This window comes from Ursus arctos, unplaced genomic scaffold (genome assembly GCF_023065955.2).
Source record: "Ursus arctos isolate Adak ecotype North America unplaced genomic scaffold, UrsArc2.0 scaffold_9, whole genome shotgun sequence".
Taxonomy (NCBI): domain Eukaryota; kingdom Metazoa; phylum Chordata; class Mammalia; order Carnivora; family Ursidae; genus Ursus; species Ursus arctos.
Genome location: NW_026623111.1, coordinates 64,757,359 through 64,779,260, shown reverse-complemented (window position 1 = coordinate 64,779,260; position 21,902 = coordinate 64,757,359). Strand labels below are relative to the sequence as shown.

General features: G+C 37.2%; 1 protein-coding gene across 5 annotated transcripts; it reads left to right on the top strand.

The window, feature by feature from the left end:
• Positions 1 to 4,892: 4,892 nt before the first annotated feature.
• ABRAXAS1 (abraxas 1, BRCA1 A complex subunit) lies at positions 4,893 to 21,662 on the top strand. 5 transcript variants are annotated; one of them, XM_057309594.1, is made up of 10 exons: positions 4,919 to 5,064; positions 6,645 to 6,854; positions 7,082 to 7,172; positions 11,047 to 11,083; positions 13,855 to 13,921; positions 15,668 to 15,861; positions 16,570 to 16,689; positions 17,659 to 17,743; positions 20,241 to 20,355; positions 20,723 to 21,662. In XM_057309594.1, the coding sequence occupies exons 1-10, from the start codon at positions 4,978 to 4,980 to the stop codon at positions 21,154 to 21,156; spliced, it is 1,440 nt and encodes a 479-aa protein (XP_057165577.1). In that variant the 5' UTR covers positions 4,919 to 4,977; the 3' UTR covers positions 21,157 to 21,662. The 5 variants fall into 5 exon arrangements, with proteins under 5 accessions (XP_026365605.1, XP_057165577.1, XP_057165579.1 ...); XM_026509820.4 differs by lacking the exon at positions 6,645 to 6,854 and having other exon boundaries at positions 4,893 to 5,064; XM_057309595.1 differs by lacking the exons at positions 4,919 to 5,064; positions 6,645 to 6,854; positions 13,855 to 13,921 and adding an exon at positions 8,495 to 8,641 and having other exon boundaries at positions 7,084 to 7,172.
• The last annotated feature ends 240 nt before the right edge of the window (positions 21,663 to 21,902 follow it).

Genomic DNA, 21,902 nt, shown 5'->3' with positions numbered 1-21,902 from the left:
TGGAGACGACGTTGACAGTCTGTTACTCAAACTTTACCCACTATTTGTAGTATCTGTTGCCTGTATTGATTATGATGATGATGACGATAGTTGCTAAAAGACATTTTCTAATTTCGTGATTTCTTCTACATTGATTAGTTGGTATTCTACTGAAAGTAAGAGCTTTCTCTTACCCCAATCATTTATTCACTAATTTATATCAGTATGGACTCAAAGATTCTTATCCATTATTATTGTGATTTTGGTACTTAAATTGCCTCAGATTTGATCAGTATCACCCTCTCCCACCTGATTCTTATGCCAAGTTGACTATTTACATCATTCTTTGAGCCCATCCTTACTTTCTGGAATTAAAAAAAAAAAGTTCCAGGCTCATCTTGTATTTTCTGTGCTTCAGTCCTTGAAATCAGCCTTTTTTCCAAGGTGGGTAGATCCTTCCTGTGAAGAAAAGTACCAATTACCAATTATTATATTTTAAAGCCTTTTAAAAACAATTCTATTGTTTGCGTGAATCCAGTGTTTAGACTTTTGGTAAATGATCTCCATCATGGTTCCATTCACCCATTAGTTCATTAATCCTAATTAGTAATTGCCTCTTATTTAAAATAATGTTTTTTAATCATAAGACAGGGAAGTGTTCCTAAACATGATACCTTAGACAGAAAGATTGAGAACATGAATGGAAATTTTAAATACAAGCTTTTGCATTTCTGTATTTAAAATGATTACCTTAAATACAATCAAAAGTTAAAAAACATCTGAGAAAAAAACACTTTGAATATTTGACAGAAAAAACTTAATACCTTTATTATATCAACACTCTTTTAAATCAATAAGATATAAACAGCAATTGAAAAAGAGCAAATCTATATTGATATAATTTACAAGAGAACAAATAAAAGTGGCCAAATAATGTTTCAGTTTCATGAGCAAGCAAAGTACCAATTATAATAATTGAAACTACCTGACAGGAAATTTTTGACCCATAACACTGGCAAAGATTCCATTTAGTGACAATTTATTTTTTCAAGGCACTCATTTCTTATGGAATTGTAAATTACAACAGTTTTACTATAGGACGACTTCACTGTATAAAGTAAAAGCCTTAGCAGATTTTGGTTCTACGATACTAAGGGTAGAAGCCACTTTTAAGCAAACAACTTGAGCAATGAAAATCTGAGAAAAGGTAAAAGGGCCCACAGTGACCCCCAGGCTGAATACAAACAGGCACATTAGGCAACCCTCCTCAAAGCATCTCTAAGCCCTAGCTGACCAATGGGCACAGGTAAAAGGAAAATTCCATACTTTCCCATATTTCCTCACCTTCCCTCCTTAACTGCAGTCCCCGACCACTGCCTCCTGGCAGAGTCTCTCCTTTGTGTCCTGCTTGCTGCTCCCTTGCAGTGTATTCAATAAACTTCTACCTCCCTTGCTCTGCTTTGGGTGAACACTCTCACTTCCTGTGCTGCTGGTCTCCACCTGATTGATCTCGAGTCCCCCCACACTATGCAGGAAAAGTGTGCCCTAGTCAGATATAATATTGTTACAAAACAAAATTCAATTGAGTAAATTTTAAAGATCTTATTGGCTTTATTCAACAATTCATAAGTTGGGCAGCGTCCAATCTAGCAGATAGAAAGGAGCTCCGAGGAGCTGTACAAAATGAAAGACTTTTTAAAAAAGATTTTATTTATTAATTTTAAAGAGAGACAGCAAAGGAGAAGAGCAGAGGGAGAGAGAATCTCCAGCAGACTCCGCACTGAGCACAGGGCCTGATGTGCTTAATCCCAGAACCCCCACATCATAACCTGAGCTGAAACCAAGAGTCGGATGCTTAATCCACTGAGCCACCCAGGTGCCCCCAGAATGAAAGACTTTTATAGGCAGAAGGGAGCAGGAACACGGAAGTTATACTAGACAAAAAAGTAGGTTGGTTATTGCAAGTTGGCTTTCCTTTCGGGTATAGCAGGGGTCTATCAGGCAGAACTCCTAACTAGTGCTAATTACGAACTAGTCAAAGATTCCATCTCTGGGAGAGCAGAAACTAAGTCTCAGTTTGGGCTGGGGGCTTTGCAGAAGTGATTCTACTTTAAGCCTGTTGTCTTGTTTTCCCATAAAACATTTAGATAAAGGAGACACAACCTCTTCACATAAAGCCTGTTTAAACATTACAATTTTCATTCAAACTTTTACCTTAATCCTATCAACTCTTACATTTCTATATTCCCTCAATCTAATTGTAGCCCATGTTAGGGCCTCCCCATGTGCATGTGTCTCCTGTGTCCAGGAGTCTCAGGAACTTCTTTTCCTCATCCTTTGACCATTTTACCCACTTCTGAGTGTGTTAGGCTTTGGGTCCCGAGCGAAGGGACCCTGGCGTGTGTATCAATCTTTATCTTGGTTAATCTGCCTATTGCCCCAGGTCATTCCAGGCCAGGTTTCTCTTTGCCTTCCAGCTTTTTAAATTCCTCCAAACTGGGGTAAATAGAGCAAACTTGTTTGGGGCATTTTAATGTTGGGGAACCAGAAGGGGGTTCATTTGGTCCACCCAATCTTCAACAGTGCTGTATTAAGACATTTTTCAACCCTATCTATGTCCGTTTTGTCTCATTTCTTAATAACTGCCTAAAGATTTCCACCTTACTGGGAGAGTTCTTTGACTCTCCTCTCTGCCTTTCCCCATTTCCTTGTAAACTAATTTAATTTTTTTATTAGTCTCTGAAAGAGCCATGAGAAGAAGCTGAGACAACAAATTTTATAAGGCTTCTCAGACATTTGCTTGCTTTTGCTCAGGGAAATCCCATTCTTAAGGAGTTGTAATGGAGGTTTCATTATTTAGGCATGATTGGTTAAGTCATTGGCCATTTGTGATTAAACTTAATCTCTAGCCCCTCTCCCCTAAGAGGTCAGGAATGGAACTAAAGTTTGGTCTTTCCGGCAACTAGCTCCCATCCTTGTGCTATCTAGCTCCCCCACCCTTAGAGTCACATTAGCAAAAGATACTTCTATCACTTCGGAGACTCCAAGAGTTTTAGGAGCACTGTTCCTGAAGGTAGGCACAAAGACCAAATATAATTTTATTATACCATTGCCATCCTGATGCATGTGAAGTAGTATCTCACTGTGATTTTGATTTGCATTTTCCTAATGATTAGTGATGTTAAGTATCTTTTTGTGGGCTTATTGTCCATCTCTGTATTTTATTCAGATAAACGTCCATTCAAGTTCTTTGCTCCTTTTTGAATTGGGTTGTTTTATTGTCGTTGGGTTGTAGTTCTTTATATGTATTCAGGACATTAATCTCTTATCAGATACATGGTTTACAAATATTTCTCCCATTCTGTAGGTTGCCTTTTCACTCTCTTGATAATGTCCTTTGACAGATAAAGGTTTTAATTTGATGAAGTACAATTTGTATATTTTTTCCTTTGGTGTCTGTGCCTTTGGTGTCATCCAAGACATCATTGCTAAATCGAATGTCATGAAGCTTTCCCCCTATGTTTTCTGCTAAGAATTTTGCAGTTTCAGGTCTCATGTTGACATCTTTGATCCATTATGAGCTAATTGTTGTCTGTGGTGTAGGGTAAGAGTCTAACTTTATTCTTTTGCATTTGTTGAAGAGACTGTCCTTTTCCTAACGAATGGTCTTGGCAAACTTGTTGAAAATTATTTGACTTTGTATTGAGGGTTTATTTCTGGTCTCTTGGAATAGTGTAACATTTTATTTTTTTAGTCCTTTACATCATTACCATTTATAAAACAGAAATTATGTGAAAGATCTTTTCATATCAACAGTGATTTTATTGAAATGAAGGCAAGAAACTTAATCTTAGGTAATAAGCACATAATTCTACACATCTTCAAGGTGTTACTCAGCCAAACAGGGCTACCACACAACAAAACCCAGAAACGTGCAATACTAACTCAATTCAGGAGTCTGATATTTTTCTAACTTTTAATCATTTAAGAAACACGCCCACCCAGGGGCGCCTGGGTGGTTCAGTCGTTAAGCTCTGCCTTCTGCTCAGGGCGTGATCCCACAGTTCTGGGATCAAGCCCACATCGGGCTCCTCCGCTGGGAGCCTGCTTCTCCCTCTCCCACTCCCCCTACTTGTCTTCCCTCTCTCACTGGCTGTCTCTGTCAAATAAATAAAATCTTAAACAAACAAACAAACAAACAAACATAGCTTTACATATTTGTGTGTGGAATATTGTCAAGCCTTGGTCTTCCCACTCCCCTTACCATTTATATCAAATGACCCTACACAGCATGGCTTACATATCATTAAACTGTCAGAACAATGTTTATAATCAGTGTATTCATTAAATTACCCTGAGTCCTTAATTTTCTAAAAGTTAGCAAACCTTCAAAGAAACCCAAACCATCCCACCCCCACGGGATAGACCATAACTGGAGAGTTCTAGAGGAGATAGTCTCTGAAAGGGGTACTAGTACTCTAGAAGTTTCAGTGAGTAAAAGGCAGTATCATGCACTTTGGAACCATAAACACGGCATTTCCATTGTGCTATTACAATTACATAAGCAATGCTTCTATTCTGTCAGCGTTGTTCATTTTTTATAGTTTGCATATATGCCACGGATCGCTCAGCAAGCAGCAGCTGGCACCCATACGCGCTTCATGGCGCTCTACAAAGGTGTCCCAACACCCACGGGCCTTTAGGGCAAAATGTGAAGCCGAAGCCACGGTGCTACCCCGACCGCGCTGCCTGAGAAGAACCCACGGTGGCCGGCTCCTCCAGGCACAGCCATCTGGCCCCACCCTTCCCCACAGAGGGCGCCCGCGCCTCCCCGGGCCGCTCCCTCCGCAGGGCGCGCGGCTTCTTGCGAGCGGCTTCTTGTGCGCCGGCGCAGGCCCCGCCTACCCGCTCGGCCCCGCCCTGCCGCCGCGACGCTTAAGGACCCGGCCCGGCGCGCACCACCTCCGCACCCTCTCGCGGGGCTGCGCTTGCGGAAGCATGGAGGGTGAGAGCACGTCCGCGGTGCTGTCCGGCTTTGTGCTCGGCGCGCTCGCTTTCCAGCATCTCAACACCGACTCGGACACGGTGAGACGAGGGGTGAGGCGGGCTCCGGCGTCGCCTGAGAAGAGGCTCCGCACGGGCGCCCCCCGCTGCCCCGGTCCCCGCCCACGAGCTCCCCGCCGGCGCCCCGCTGGCTCTCTGCCCTGGCGCCCTGCCTTCCCCCGCTCCTGGGCCGTCCTAGGTGTGCCTCCCGGCCGCCAAGTCTTTTCCAGGACTAGCCCTCCCTCTTCTAACCAGTGTTTATTTCTTCGCCCTGACCGGAGTGTCCCACATGCCCCCGTTTCTCTCTTCCAGCGTCCCTCTTTTTTTCTGGTTAAACTTGGTTGTGAAAGGATGGAAAGTTCACAGAGCGTTCTCCCACTACGCTAGGAAGGTGGCCGGTTAACTTTCCGTTTCTCCTCACTGCCGTCAGTAGTTTTCAAAGACAGCTAAATTTTCTCGTGCACAGCAGCCACTGCGTGTTTGTTGAAATAGTAGCCTAGTGAGGGAATTGTAGAAGATGCATCCAGTGGCTGTTTGGGGGGAAGGCTTAGTGGATGGCGAAGTCTAATTTGGTATATCAGGTATCTGACTTTTGTGTACATTGGTGTCAAATTTATGAAATTGTGAGGCCTCAGTTCCTTTTCTGATGCATTCCATTATAATGGAACCATTTAAGTTTATCCTCAAATATTAGTTATTATTTCATACTTCTACCAGGTTCAAAATGTCTGGATGACGTAATGAAGTAGTTTTTTAAATACCGTACACTTTTTTAAAACTTTTATGAAATCAGAAAAATACTATAAAACTTTGAGCCTGAGAAGTAGTGTCTTAGATTTAAGTGTTTAGTATGCTAGTACAGTTTAAAGAATACCATACTGAACAAAGCCCACTGATTTCTGCTAAATATTGTGCCCTTCATTTTATAACGTCTGTTATCTCTAAAATTGTTTTTTGGCACAATCCTAATAAGGTTGGAAGTGATATTTTTCATGTATACAATTTTAAATAGCCTTGTAGATTAACACCCGGCTGAGAGCAAATACATGGCGATTTAAAGTGTGTGCGACTGTGGAAATCATTCTGGAATGTCTTAGTGTGAATATAAACAGAATGGGTCCTTAAGTCTCTAGCTTAAAATATTAACTCTTGGGAAGTACCATAATGTTAGATGGGCTCTTATTTCTAACATCTTTTTCCTAACATCTTTAAAAGGTGGTTTTCTGGATAGCTGTACTTGGATTGACCCCACTTCCTTTCCCAGGGTTTATCTTGAACACAGGCTATAGAGTTCTGGATTGTTACCCCACGACTCCGGTAAAGACACATTATTGAAACATTTGGCTTGTGGTTTTTTAATGGAGTGGGGGGGGGCATTCTTAACTAATTGTAAAGAAGATAAAATCTTTATTGTCTATTAAGCATATTGGGTCTTTAAATATGCCAAGTGAAATAATTAAAAAGTCCGAAATTCAAAGACCTCATTACTGGTGTGGCAAATGCCTGCATTTTAAAAACAAACAGGGCTCACAGCTCCCCTTTTAGATCAGACTGAATTCCAGATCTTTAATATTTTGTACAATTTCTAATCTAAGAACACTAATCATCGTGTCATTTCATAGCTCAGAAGCATCCACTGGCTTCCAGAAGCACGTGCCATTAATCCAGAGTCCTTGACCAGTTATTTGGGATGTTCCATTATCGGCGCTATTCCTATCTATGATTTCATTACTCAGAAATGGGAGCCTTCTCTGTTCCAAGGCAAACTGCTCTGCTCCTTCTTCTTCAAACATTGTGTGCTCATTTCTGGCTTTAAGCCTTTTACGTTCCAGGTGCGGTATTTACAATCTCTTCTGCTCATTTTATTATTTTATTTACAGTCTTTCTACTGTTCATGTTTCCTAACTACACTGGAAATGCACCTGTTCTTTCTTTTGGGTACCCGGGGCTGTAGCACACACTTTGTATACATTGTGAAACACTTGGGAAATATTGGTTAGTTAAGTGAGTGGTTAATTCAATCAGATATTCCATATACTGCTTATTTTTATCTTTATAGGAAGGTTTTCTTCTTGGGGAAGTGAAAGGTGAAGCCAAGAATAGTATTACTGATTCCCAAATGGACGATGTTGAAGTTATTTATACAATTGGTGAGTCACTTACTTCTGTGTCTCTTATATTTGGTGGTTTATGCTGAACAGGATCAGCATAAATTAGTTTTTAAATTGTTTTAAGAAACAGATAAAACATTTTAAAGCAAATTTTATTGCATTCATTTCTCAATTAAAATTATGGCCGTGGCCTGCTAAAGCAAGAAAGAGTGTGGGACATAGAATGCAGATAAGACTACCATGGGGAAACAAGGATGGAGTAGCTCCTGCTTATATTTAAGTGGCAGGAAGATGGCCCAGCAAAAGGAGAAGGAACCAGCAAGCAAGACCAAAAAAATAAAAAATTAAAAAAAATAAAACAGTTCAGACAAAAACATTAAATGCAGCAGAAAAGTTGGAAGAGTACTGAAAAAACTGTGGTGAAATCACTGAAAACCCTCAGAACTTGTGGAGTGTAATGGGGAAAAGGCCAGCCTGCAGAGAGGTTGAGGAGTGGGAGGAGAAGCACCTGCAGCAGGTGGCAGCTATTCTCTCAGGAAGAAGGGCAAAGGGAGCTTTAAAATATGTAGGGGCTTTTCTGCTTACCTAATACATGATTTTTTTCTAAGCATATTTTGAAAAACAAAATTGGCGGGCTTTATTAAAAAAATGTGGCATGATGACATCAGATTGTGTCATGACCACTTTCCCATGTTAAATAAGCCTCTAAGTATTATTGTTTATAACTGCATTGTATTCTCTGTGATTTCAGCAGTCCTTTAAATAAATTATAATCAGTTTCCAGTTTTTCATTTTCACAAATTATGCCACAGTGAACATCCTTATACATTTTTCTACATTTATTATACATTTTTCTGGAGGTGGTGTTACGGTGTTAAAGGATTTGAACATTTTTAAGGTTCTTGATCTGTATTAGCAAATTGCTTTCCAGAAAGATTGTATCAGTTTATAGTTCCTGTATGTCATTTTTTTGTTTGCCACTTTAAAAGGTTAAAAATGGAAGTATATCTGTAAATTTACATATGTATATAAGTTTATATATGTGTAAAGTAAATATATAAAGTAAATTCAGTCTCATTAGAGTCTCTTTGGCAACCACTGTTTTACGAGTATTTTTTTGCTCATTAACAATACACACGTATATAAATGTGTATGTATTTTTATATATACAAATGGGATTATACTATATATGGATAAATAGTTCCAAGATAAGTATCTCCACTGATACTGTTTTATTAGTGCAGAATAGTATCAGTGTGTATAGTTTGTCCCTCTTTCTAATGGCTCTATATTCCTGCTGTATCTACATACCATCACTTATATAATCAGCAATGAATGACTTACTATTTTTTTGTTTATAGAAAACACTTCGTAGTGCATATATCTCTATGCCTTGAGTCTGTTGGAAAGTCAAATTCCTTGTAGCCATTGCCTTTGGAAAAGTCATGCTATCTTAAGACTCCTCCACGATATGTAAAAATGCGTGGGTCCCCATACTGTTGCCACCAGTAGGTATTATCCAATTTTTTAATCTTTGCCAATTTGATAAATAAAAATAATTTTAATTTGTATTTCTTAATTACAGATGAGGTTGAGTGTTTATTACTTTGCAGACAGCTTTTGTTTTTTGAAAAGGACAGGCCTATTGCATGCTTTGACTTTATTTCTGCTGAAGTATTTTGCTTTTTCTGACTGATTTGTAATTTGCTTTTTCTGACTGATTTGTAATACCATGTTATAACTCAAAGTAATTGGCCTTTTGTCCTGTGTTACATGTTTATACGGTTTGTAATTTTACTTTGTTAATGGTGTTTTTTCCTGCTGAGACACAAGCTTTATTTATTTTTTTTAAGATTCATTTATTTGAGGGGATGAGGGGCAGAGGGAAAGAAAATCTTAAGCAGCTTCCACACTGACACTCAGCATGGAACCCACTTAGGGCTTAAATTTCAGGACCCTGAGATCATGACCTGAGCCACAACCAAAAGTCTGACACTTAACCCACTGAGCCACCCACCTGCCCCAGACACAAGCTTTAAAAGCAAACCGTTGGGACATTTTCCCCCCTAACTGTAACTGGCATGTTGCCCAAAGTAATCAAACATTTTAAGGAGTTTAATTAAACAACCATTTATTGAACAACTCCATTGTGCTGGGAACAATGCTAAGCTTCAGGGTACTAGGCAAGTGCTGAAGGAACACTTAAGTATTTGCTCAGATTATTTTAAAATGTTGGATCACTAGATGACTAACAAGTAAAATCCAATCTGTACAAATTACTACACTTCTTTGGTTAATGAGATTTTCATCCTACACATTTTCAAACATACACCAGCATATGTTTGGCCAGTTATCACTAACAGACCATTTCTGTTCAGTTTTGTTTTGTTTTGTTTTTCAGACAGGGATTTATCTGAGGATAACATACATTGCTAGAAGAAAATGTCTAAAGAGGATGATCACTTTTCCTTTTTTTAAAAAGACTGAATTATTTTTATTAATATACACATAAAGTTGTTGAAATGGTGATGTCATGTAGTTTTCTCTTTAAAGAAGGCACTTGCAGATACAAACATGCAGAGATGTCTCCAGCCTTCAGATGTTTGCTTGAAGAGATTGTTCAACAGCAGTTTGATAACCGGTTTCCTTATCTAGCTGAAGAGTCGCAGATTCTCTGTAATCAAACTGATGTCTTTGATTTAAGTGACTAAAAAAATGTCTAGTAATCTGGCTAGGATCTGCCCAAAGAAGAGACACACAAATAGGACATGTCACGGGAACTTTCTGAAATAGATGATTGCTGTTCCAGTGATCCAGTAAATGCTGTCTGGTAAAATTTTATTTTTGACACAAGGGACACTTTAAAGTGGGAAGCTGAGAAGAACTTGTATTCTCTTTGTTGTTTTTAAAGTAATCTCTGCACCCAAAGTGGGGCTCAGATTCTCAACCCTGAGGTCAAGAGTCGCATGCTTTGCCAACTGAGCCAGCCAGGCACCCCAGAACTTGTATTCTCTTGACAAGTTTCTGTGTTAGCAGGTGTGGATGTTTCACTCCTAACTGTTCCTTCGATAATTTTGAAAGATCTGAAAGTTTGGAATGATAGAGGGAACACCATATTCATCTTGATATTTCTTACAAGATATATAATGGTGTCTTATGCCATAGAATTTCATCTCTTTTGCACAGAATTTAGATGTATTTAGATGTATTTTTATTGACAAGAATAAAACTCCCGGGGCGCCTGGGTGGCTCAGTCGTTAAGCGTCTGCCTTCGGCTCAGGGCATGATCCCAGCGTTATGGGATCGAGCCCCACATCAGGCTCCTCTGCTGGAAGCCTGCTTCTTCCTCTCCCACTCCCCCTGCTTGTGTTCCCTCTCTCTCTGGCTGTCTCTCTCTGTCAAATAAATAAATAAAATCTTAAAAAAAAAAAAAAAAAGAATAAAACTCCCTTCCTAAAAGACACTGGGTTTTTTTTTCTTAGTCTGTAGTTAACATTGACAAATCCTTTATGAAGCAACTACTTGGAATAATAAAAGATAATGCCTTTAGCAGCTGTTGTCAACTGGGTAAAAGTAGAGCATAACCTTTTTAGAACTCTATGAAAATATAGCAACTTTAAATTTATCTTGTGTTGCCGATCATTATTAAACCTGTTTAGAGGGAATGTAGTGTTCTAGTTAAGACTGAGGCACTGGGTTTGAATTTTGGCCCCACCATTCTCTCTGCCTGTTACCTCATCTTTAAATGGAAGGAATGATATAACATCTGTGTCATAGGTTTGTTGTGTGGATTAAATGAGATAATGTTAAAGTACTTCTTTGCTCCGTATATGCCATTCATATGTGAAGTGCTCAATATATGCTATTCAAATGATAATCAATGTAATCATAACAAAAAATTCCTTTTTTCCAGACATCCAGAAATATATTCCATGCTATCAGCTTTTCAGGTATGTTGTAAGAGCAAGTAAATGATCCATTGTGAAAATTACTCTCTGCAAATGAAGTAATTTTTAAAACAAAACATCTTAATTATCAGTTTATACATGGTGGTACTGATAAAGGTGAAAAGACTTTTTAAAAAATACCTGAAAATTCACTTGTTCATTTCAACCCTATCTAATGGTTCTTTCTCTGTATTTATATGCTTGCTTTAGCTGGTCTCCCCGACTCTCCCAGGTACCAGTTTACCTAGAGGATTGCTTTTCTCACACTCAGTCACCTCATTGCATATTATAAACTCAGTGACAGTTCTCATACGTCAGCAGCAGCCCTTTTTTCTACTCTTTCATTCAGCTTATTTCATCATTTGTTTTCTCACTTACCATATATTTGATCTTTTGTCTGTTAACTGATTAGGTTTTTTATCCAGCCTGCTTCCTCTTGCCTTCCTATGGTGAAAATTTGTGTTATTACTCCTACAGATAGTAATAGTACTGTGGCCCTAATAGGCTATGATATTTTAAAAAACTTTTCGCTGAGGTATAACGTATATATAGAAAAGTACACACATAAATGAGTTTTCATAAACACCTGTAACCACAACATGTGTAGTTTTAATGAAGTAACTTTATGATTTATATAAACCATACTTGAAAAATCAGCATTTCTATCTTACAGTCACACTGTATGTACACTAAGGTTGTGTAAGAATTGCAGTGGAGCATATGGTAAGGGTGAAAAGGATCTGTGGTTGGGGATGACAGAAATCAAGGCTACCAGAAAGAGATAGAATTTGGATAGTGTTTTACATACAATGGACATATAAAAATATTTGTTGAATGAGGGATTCTTGGTGGAGACTCATAAAACATACTTTCCTGAGGGACTCTGGAGCAGCAAAAGATTAGGAAGGAAGAGTGAAAAGAAAAAGTGATTTAAAATTTGGCAACTGCCTTAAATAATTATACCAACTTAATAGAGTCTTAGAATGGAGGAAGCCCGTCTGATGCAGTGATAAGAAACCCTCAGCCTTTTAGCCTCACAAGATAAAGGGGAGGGAGGCATAAGGAGAACCCCCTGAAAAGGCTGTCATTCAGTAAAATTTTCTACACACTTCATTTTCCCTTAGCAAAACAATAAGCCTAAAAAGTTCATGATATAACCAATGCCACAGAACTGGTTAATGGTATTGTTTTAAATAATACAGGTAAACATGTTAAAGCCTTTTGATACCATACTTCTTGGAGTCCCAGTTGGATAAGCTTTAATCCCCAGTTTTTATGCTAATACAGAGGGTGCCAAAGTATGGCCCATTTTTATAGGCCATCTATGAATAGTTAATATATTTTTTAAGGGTTGTTTAAAAAACAAAAAGAACAACAGAGGAATATGCAGCAGAGACTGTGTCCAGCAAAGCCTAAAATATTTACTGTCTGGCCCTTTACAGAAAAGTTTGCCACCCCTTTTCTAATAACATTGTTTCTCAAAGTTTTCTGCTGAAAAACACCGAATCACTTATCAAGAATCTAGAGGAAACATCTGGAAAACAGTCCACTGAAGCCTAAAACTTAGTCACTTAAAAAATTATGCAGTTTAACATGAATTCTGCACAATATCTTTGTATATAAAAATGGCCCCTCTTCCCAGGAACTTCACATAAAAACAGTGTTTGCACAGAGTGTACACTGTTATCCTGTTGTTTCTTATATACCTGGTGTATTGCCTTATGCCCCACTTTGAGAAGGGGGAAGTGGATCGTGCTAGAGAAATACAGGAATAAACTGTTGTATTTAGAGTATTCATGTTAGAATAATAAACAGGTAAAGTGGAGGGATCTGTTTGATCAGTTGAAATCCCCTTTTGATAGGTGGAACACTCCATTTTGTCTATTTTCCCATTAAAATTTTTTGATAGAGGATTTTTGATGTAAGTCTTTTTAAGTTAAAAAGCTTGCTTATTAGGATATCTTTTTTTTCAGTTTGACATAACTAAATTTTGGTACAGATTAGAACTACCAGTAAAAGCCTATTACAGTGAATATTATTTATAAAGGATTTTGCATAACAGGTATTTCACCATCATAGAAAAGAATATTGTTTATTTCAGTGGATGTTAAAAGGAGGAACCTATTCTCTGCAATCCCTGTTACTGGAGAAGGAAGAAAGCTGGAAGTAAACACTTTAGAATCTTTTAGAATTGTCTTTCAATTCTCCCTACTATCTTTGACATTCCAGCAGAACAAAGACCACTAAACTAAACCAATATCTAAACCCCTTGCCCCCTCCCCCTCAAAAAACACCCCAAAACCAACCAGCTCCTAAAGCACTTCTCAACTTGAAGGAGTTATAGCTTTTGGAATTAGCAGTGAATAAACTGTCTTTTTGTTGTTGTGTTTCATTCTCATACATTCTTTTGTATGTAACAATATTGTAAAAAAAAGTTTTAATAAGTAAACTGTGAAGGAATTGTGAACTGGCCATGTTTAAAACTTATGTTTAATGGATAGTTTGGTTTTTTTTAGGCTTAAAAAAATGTGGTGCCAAACTTATTTCTTGAAGTTTCTCCACTCCTTTTCCTTTCTCATTGTTTATGGGCCTCATATTTCTATCACTTTAAGTCTGTTAATTTGAGAAACTTCTCTATTATTACTTTTAGAACTTCATCTGACCAGCAAGTGGGTATATGGATTTTGGCTGGGTAAGGAGTAACTGAAATTAAAAGTGCTAATAAATTCGTATTTTTAGCCTATTTGAAATGCCTTTAATTTGGGCTTTTACAGCTTTTATAATTCTTCTGGTGAACTAAATGAGCAAGCACTGAAGAAAATATTATCAAGTGTCAAAAAGGTATTCCCTGACTTACCTTTTGTTTCTTGTTTGTTTGTTTGTTTGGTATTATATATATTATTTTCAGCTCTGAAAAACGTGTAATAGTTTAACAAAACTTTTAAGCAGCACTTGTCTTCACAATGTCATGTAAGCAGGTGAGGAAAGACTTGTTCTTTCCAGAAACTCAGAAATTTTGCTCTCAGAGCAAAACTAGTCATTAAAAGTATTAATCTTGTTCTTATCCTCGGCTGTTCTAATTAGCATTGATCTCTTCCTCTTCTACATTGCTACCATACCCCTTCCGAGTACCATTTATTCTAGGACTTAATTCATTACTAGTCTTTTACATAGCTGTAGTTACTAGCACTTTGCTATATAGACTCTCACTGGAACCCTCTACTGCATACTTGGTATTTAATTAAGACTTGTTGAGTGATCAAAATAGGGTTTTTTCCCAAAAACAAATGGGGGGATGGGTACTTCTTAAAACATTTTGAACTCTGAGTTGAGAATAAAAGTAGATTCAGTAAAAGAAGTTTCTTTTAAAAACCATCCTTTGATGAAAATGCTTTGGGCTTTCCCCCCAATTATATTTGGATATTTAAAATGTACCTGTAAAAAGTTTTTAGTTTTAAAAAGAAGAGAACTCATTTTAATTTCCTCAGTTTAAATGTGCAGATACAAAACTTAGTTGCTAAAGTCACACGCCGATCTCTAAGCACAGTGGTTGCTTTTCTCTTATAATTATTAAGTTCTCAGTGAATGAGATTTATTTTTCCAGTTTAAAAAAATTTAGTAATACTGGGGCGCCTGGGTAGTGCAGTCGTTAAGCGTCTGCCTTCAGCTCAGGGCGTGATCCCGGTGTTCCGGGATCGAGTCCCACATCGGGCTCCTCCGCTGGGAGCCTGCTTCTTCCTCTCCCACTCCCCTGCTGTGTTTCCTCTCTCACTGGCTGTCTCTCTGTCAAATAAATAAATAAAATCTTTAAAAAAAAATTATAAAAAAAAATTTAGTAATACTAACAAATTTGTTCAGCAGATGTTACAGTTTTATAAAACCATTTCATCTGATCTTACTCAATTTTGAAACCAACTCTGTGGGATAGGTGATATCATTCCCATATAAATTTCAGTTAAAAGTTACTGGGTTCAGTTTACTTATTTAGCTAACCAAGTACCCGAACAGAAGTTAACTTGTTTTCATTGACATTTTCTTCATTTAAATTTTGACTAAAGACTAAGATTTTAAAATACCAAATACCAGAAAGAAACTAGAGGAAGTTAGGAATTTTTTCCCCTGTACTAATAAAATAGTAGCCCTTTAACTGAATGGAAAGTAATTTGACTGTAAGTCACTTTGCATACTTTAAAAATAAAGTGTAGGGGCGCCTGGGTGGCTCAGTTGGTTGGGTGAGCCTTTGGCTGGGGTCATGATCCTGGGGTCTTGAGATGAGCCCTGCCCCATCGGGCTCCCTGATTGGCAGGGTGTCTGCTTCTCCCTCTGCCCCTTCCCCCTCCTAGCTCATTCTCACTCTCTCTTTCTCTCTTAAACAAAATCTTCAAAGAAATAAAATAAAATAAATAGAAAAAAAAGTGAAGTGTATACTTAAGTTTGTGCTTTGTTTATATATGCCCCAAATCTTGCTAAATTTAAGAAAGCCATTTTTAAGGCTGTCAACTTTACTGCTTAATTATGATAGTGAGACATGTAATAATTACAACCATTAAGGTGTACACCTGATATTTTTTTTGTATTTTCTCTCAGGCTGTGGTTGGTTGGTACAAATTCCGCCGTCATTCAGACCAGATCATGACATTTAGAGAGAGACTGCTTCACAAAAACTTACAGAATCATCTTTCAAGCCAGGAACTTGTTTTTCTACTGTTAACACCAAGTATAATAACAGAAAGCTGCTCTACTCATCGGCTGGAGCATGCCTTATATAAACCTCAGAAGGGGTAAATGTTGGCCAGTCACTGGCTATTTTCAGTTAATAGAAAAATATACCCAATTGTACTTTTGCCTCTTACAAATATTTTCAAATATTGTTGCATTAGATTGTCACAATCACCCCCTGAAGTTGGTCTACCGTGTTTCTTTATAGATGGGAAAATGAAGGTTAGATAAGGAGATTAGAAGCCCAGGATGGAACGATGACTGGAACGATCATGAGTGTTTTTGGCACCAAGGATTTGTTATTATTTACCATAAAGTGGAAAGCTGGTTGCTAAAGGACATAGTATGGAACTAAGCCTAGGTACTTGAGCAGCTTTTCTCTAACCTCTGCAACGAAGCAAGGCCCACCAAATGAGTTAATTCCCCCTCCCAAGTAATATAGCATTCTCATGGAACATGAGGATTAAGTAAGGGAGTAACAACTAAGATTAATTTTACTATTCATGGAAGACATGATAAATCTCAACAATACTGCCTATTTTTACATGTTAAAATAGCCATTACAGTACTACTTTCACACAACTGTCTTACACTGTGCACATTTCACCACTTTTAAAGGCATTTGCCTCAAGTCAGTAAATTTTATCTCAGGTAAGTAGTATGGAATGGGTTTTTTTTGTTGTTGTTTTTTAATCTTGTAGGGGAAACTTCAAGTATAAAGTTTAAGTTTATAAACTTTAAGTTTATACTTTAAAGTTTTGTTTCTTCAGACTTTTTCACAGAATACCGTTAGTGGTGGCCAATCTGGGCATGTCTGAACAACTGGGTTATAAAACTGTGTCAGGTTCCTGTGAATCCACTGGTTTTAGCCGAGCAGTAAAAACACACAGGTGAGATTCTTCAACTGCTTTCCCACTAAACTTACTCCTATTCATTTTTTGAAACTAATTTTTTGTTACGCAGAATAAAAATGAAAACTAATGACCACCTTATTCAAGTAAAACAGACTGTTTTTACTTTCTCCGTATTTCCTTCTAGCACTTGTCCATTTATAATGTACAAAAAAGGAGGGGTGTTTTATATCCTATATGTGTCCACATATGTATTCTAAGAATAAGTAGCTAGTCTCAAAATAATTTTCTAAGGCAGCAGTTTAGATTAAAGGCATGAAATTAGACTGGATATTAAGTAATGACAATAATACGAGGCTTTAGCCAAGACTCACTCATACCTAGAGGCTTCTGAGCGCTAACTTTTTTGTGTTCATTAAGGGAATAGTTAATGTCAGAAATAACACTGGTACTATAGAGTGCTTACTAGAATAGAAACTGAGAGTAAGGGACTAGATATTTATTTATTTTTGTGTCCCCACAAGGATTAACCGTTTTATAGAAACTGAATACCACGCTTCATTGATTCTAAGCCAGAGTTTTACATCTCAAATTGGGATATTTTACAAACTGTGCCTTGGCCCTTTTTTCCCCCTTTTTGGTATATAATATAATGTTGCCTCTTTCAGTCAGTGATGACTTAAATTCAATAAAATATTCTTAAAATGGACTGGTCCCCATTGCCAAGAAAGAAACTTTTTTCTCCCCCTCTCTCCTTCAGTCTTTATTTTTACTTAACCTCTTTTGAGTCCTGGCAATAGTACTTAAGAGGCTTCAAAGTCCACTAATGTAAAGATATAGAACTAAGTTTTCTGATTGGTTTTGCTGTGAAACAAGTAGGTTGACAAAATATGGTCCCTACAAAATCAGTGAAAAAAAATCTCTTGCTCCTCAACTACAAATAAGTGTTTCATTGTAGCATTAAAATGACTTCTATACATTTGCCTGACAAAATGGTAATTTTTACAGCTCTGAATTTTTTACAGAAGATGGATCTTTAAAGGAGGTACATAAAATAAATGAAATGTATGCTTCTTTACAAGAGGAATTAAAGGTAAGTTAACATATCAAACACTTAAAAAAGACTACTTCTAGAGTTCATATCAAATTGATAACTAAATTTTTTTAGGGAGAACTTGACATTTGATTAGGTTTATATTTTTGTAGTAGTTTAGGTTTAGTAACAAAGACCTCAGTCTCAGTGGTCTAATAAACAAAAGTTTAGTCTCACATATCTTGGCTGCAGCTCTGCTCTTATTCTAAGTGTCATCCTCATTCTAGGAGCCAGAGTGAAAAAGCAGCCCTTATTAGGACACGCTTTTCTCGTGACAAGGGGAAAGAGCAAGAAAGCTGGTAGACATTCACAACAGCTCTTAAAACTTCTCAGAGCTGGCAGGTCACTTCTACTCACATTTCATTGGCCAGATTATATATCCCTATTTCATGGCAGTAGGGATATATATAATTCTTTTACAGGACAAAAAGGGAAGCAATATTTGAGAACTAAATAATCGACCACTTCTATCTCACTGAATATATCTCACTACTAACTTCTATCTCACTGAATCAGTTGAGAAGTAGACCTCAAGATGGGATTAGACATGTAAGAGATTTATTAGGCCTGAGAAGGAAAAAAGGGGGTAGGAGCAAGAGCAGGCCGGGAGACTTGTAATGCTGAGTCTGACACCTGAGAAAGGAGACAGAAAGGGAGGACAGTTGGGTAGAGGGAGCTTTAGACTGCAGGGCCAGAGTGGTTTTAGCCAGACTGATGGGAGTCTCAGCGAAGTTATCCTACTGGAATGGATTTGTACTAATACCTCACTGTGCTCAGTCATTGGTTAAGAGCAGCCTAGGGGAAGCGTGGCTTCAGTAGTGGACCCAAAAGGATGGTAGCTGGGGCTGTTAGTCAACTATGCTTCCTCCAAATGGAGATATGAGTAGTATATTCCATGGCTACCATACTCATCGATATAGCACATTAAGAGAAGTAGGGTTAATACATTTTATACTAATATTGCTCACTATTTTTTAATGTGAATGTTAATATGGAAATTTTAGAAAATAGAGAAACATCCAGAATCCCGTCACTGCAACATAACTATTTTCACTTTGCCGTATTTTCTAGTTTTTCTCTAATTATGTACATGCTTTTACATAGTTGATAGTGATGGAGGCTTATAAATTTGTGTCATTTTTATTTGATGTAATTAAGCATTTTTCATTTCAAAGGCATTAAGCATTTTTGCTACATATTCAATGGCAGTGTATTTCATATAGCAATATATTACAACTCTTATGTCAAAAGTACTAACTCCGGCTAAAATAGGGAATGTAGAGGTATATTACAGGGACTGTAGGCAGAAAGCAGCTGAGCTTCAGGAAGGAATTGGAACCAGGAGCTGGAATGCGTCAGAACTTACTTTTTCCCTTTGTGTCTGCACATTGGTTTCCTTCATAGTACCTACAGATCTGTTTGTTCATTCACTGGCTAACCAGAGAACAGCACTTAGATCTGTTCAGAAGACTGGGATTTGCCAGCTGGCTATGTGGTATCTCTCCTTGGGTCAGTTAGGGTGAAAGTTGATGAAGGGGTTACTGGTGAACTTTTATGGCATGGTGGACAAGATCGTGAGAAATAGGCTGGGCAGATATCCTAAAATGCATCCATTTTAAAACTAAGCATGAAGAAGTAAAAAACTAACATTCTAAAACTAGATGTAACAACCTATTACCCTATAATTGGAAATCAGTTACTTTTGATTTGATATTATACTAAGAAACATCATCTTATATAAATTTTTATTATTTACTTAAAATATATTCCCAAAATGAAGTCATGGAATCAAAGGGTATTTTAACTAGTACTTAAAACTGATGACAAGTAAAGACAGTCTGCTTTTCAAAAGTCATTTCTTGGGGCGCCTGGGTGGCACAGAGGTTAAGCGTCTGCCTTCAGCTCAGGGCGTGATCCCGGCGTTGTGGGATCGAGCCCCACATCAGGCTCCTCCACTATGAGCCTGCTTCTTCCTCTCCCACTCCCCCTGCTTGTGTTCCCTCTCTCACTGGCTGTCTCTATCTCTGTCAAATAAATAAATAAAAAATCTTAAAAAAAAAAAAAAAAAGTCATTTCTTTTACACTAATTAAAAATCTGTAATAGTTTTTTATAACAATAAAACATAATTACTTTTCCTTATTGTTTCTTAATATTAAATGTTTGCAGTAAATATGCATCTCTCAAAATACTACAGTATTTTTTTGTTTCAAAGTGACTGAAATATTTATTTCTGTGTGTTATCAAGCAGATAACTGGTGTGATAAAGCTGTGTATAAATGGGAAGTGAATACATCTGGAAAGCATTTTATAACTTATAAAGCACCATATAAGTGCTTGTTGAGTTCCTTCAGAAAATAGCAACATAAAATAAAGTTTTATAAAGGCTAATAATATTTGATACTGTGTACCACAAAGGATTTTCTATAATTTGCAAAGCTAGACTGTAGTACACAACTTGGAATTTTATTTATGCCCTTAAATTATTTCATTTTGCAGAGTATATGCAAGAAAGTAGAACACAGTGAGAGAGCAGTAGAGAAACTACTAAAGGATGTAACCAGATTGAAACAGGAAATTAAAAAAAGAAAACAGGCACAAATTCAAGCAGCACGTAAGTAAAAGGTTCACACATCACTACCTTCTGTGCTTTAAAAAAATCCTCACTGATGTGAATTATGGATGAGCTGGCTACACTAACTGATTATCTAACTTAGGGTTAAAAATAATCGTTTTATTAATACTCTTAAATCCTGCTGAATAAAGAACTTGCTATTATTGTAGCTATACTATATTGTTAATATTAAAAAATACAATTTAAACTTTTTTTTAGAATACAGTGGCATATAAATTAGAATTTGGGAATATGCACACCATTTTTCTCAATTTAGAGGACTTTTTGACTTTACTAACAAATAGATTGCTACAAAAGCTTTGTAGAACAAATATTGTATGTTGAACTGTTGTTTTATTTTGTTTAGGAGAAAACATCGAAAAAGACCCACAGGAGAACATTTTTCTTTGTCAAGCTTTACGGACCTTTTTTCCAGATCGCGAATTTCTTCATTCATGTGTTATCTCCTTGAAAAATAGGCATATTTCTAAAAGTAGCTGTACTGCCAACCACCAACTCAATGTGATAGACAACCTGACCTTAATGGTAGAATGCACTGACATTCCTGAAGCTAGTCCAGCTAGTGGTGCACCGCAAATGATTAAACGTAAAGCTTTAGATACCGATGATGGATGGCAATTCAAGAAGTCACGGCCATTAGAGATACAAAACAAACCATCTAAAACAGATACTGATAGTAGTAATCAAGAAAAAGCATCCACAATGAGCAGCCCTGAAACAGATGAAGACATTGAAAAAATGAAGGGTTCTGGTGACTATCCACAGTCTCCTACATTTTGATCCTTTTAGGCCAAAAGGACATTTTTAATTGGCTGAAGGGTGGTAAAGCCATTTATATTGTTTTTGCTATGTTCAGGTATTTGCAATAATACATAAATTCTAGTACATTTATTTTTTAAAGCACTTTATTTTAAAACCATAACCTTTTTTTGTCCCCCCCCCACCTTGTGAAAGATTTTAAGTAATTCCCCTACACCCAACATGGGGCTTGAACCCACAACCCCAAGATCAAGAGCTGCATGTTCCACCAACTGAACCAGCCAGGTGCCCCCCCCCATTTGCTCTTTTACAAAACTGTTGAGGGAAAAGCTTAAATGATATTCTTTTAAATTTCTATAGCATTCTTTAGCATTGGAAAAGAAAAACCTTACTTTCACAATAGAAAAAAAAGATGTCTAAAGTTAATATGAAATGCATTTCATTTTTATCTAAGTCTTTGTAATTCCTGCTCCTTAAGTTATGATAAATGGCTAGGATTGCCAAATAAAATGCTGGACAACATGCAATATTAGGCATTGAAAACTTATTGCTTTAATGAATAATTGAATTTGAATCGGAGTCCAAATTTAATTACATGTCCTAGATTTCTGTTTGCTAAATCTGGCAGTTCTAATTATGGCAAAACTATAATGCAGCACAAATCTCCCTCCCTAGTCTGGAGTCCTCTACACTAAATTGAATGAATCCAGAATTTGAATACAGAACAAGCCTGGTAATGTAGTGTGTCTAAGATCAGCAGCTGGTCA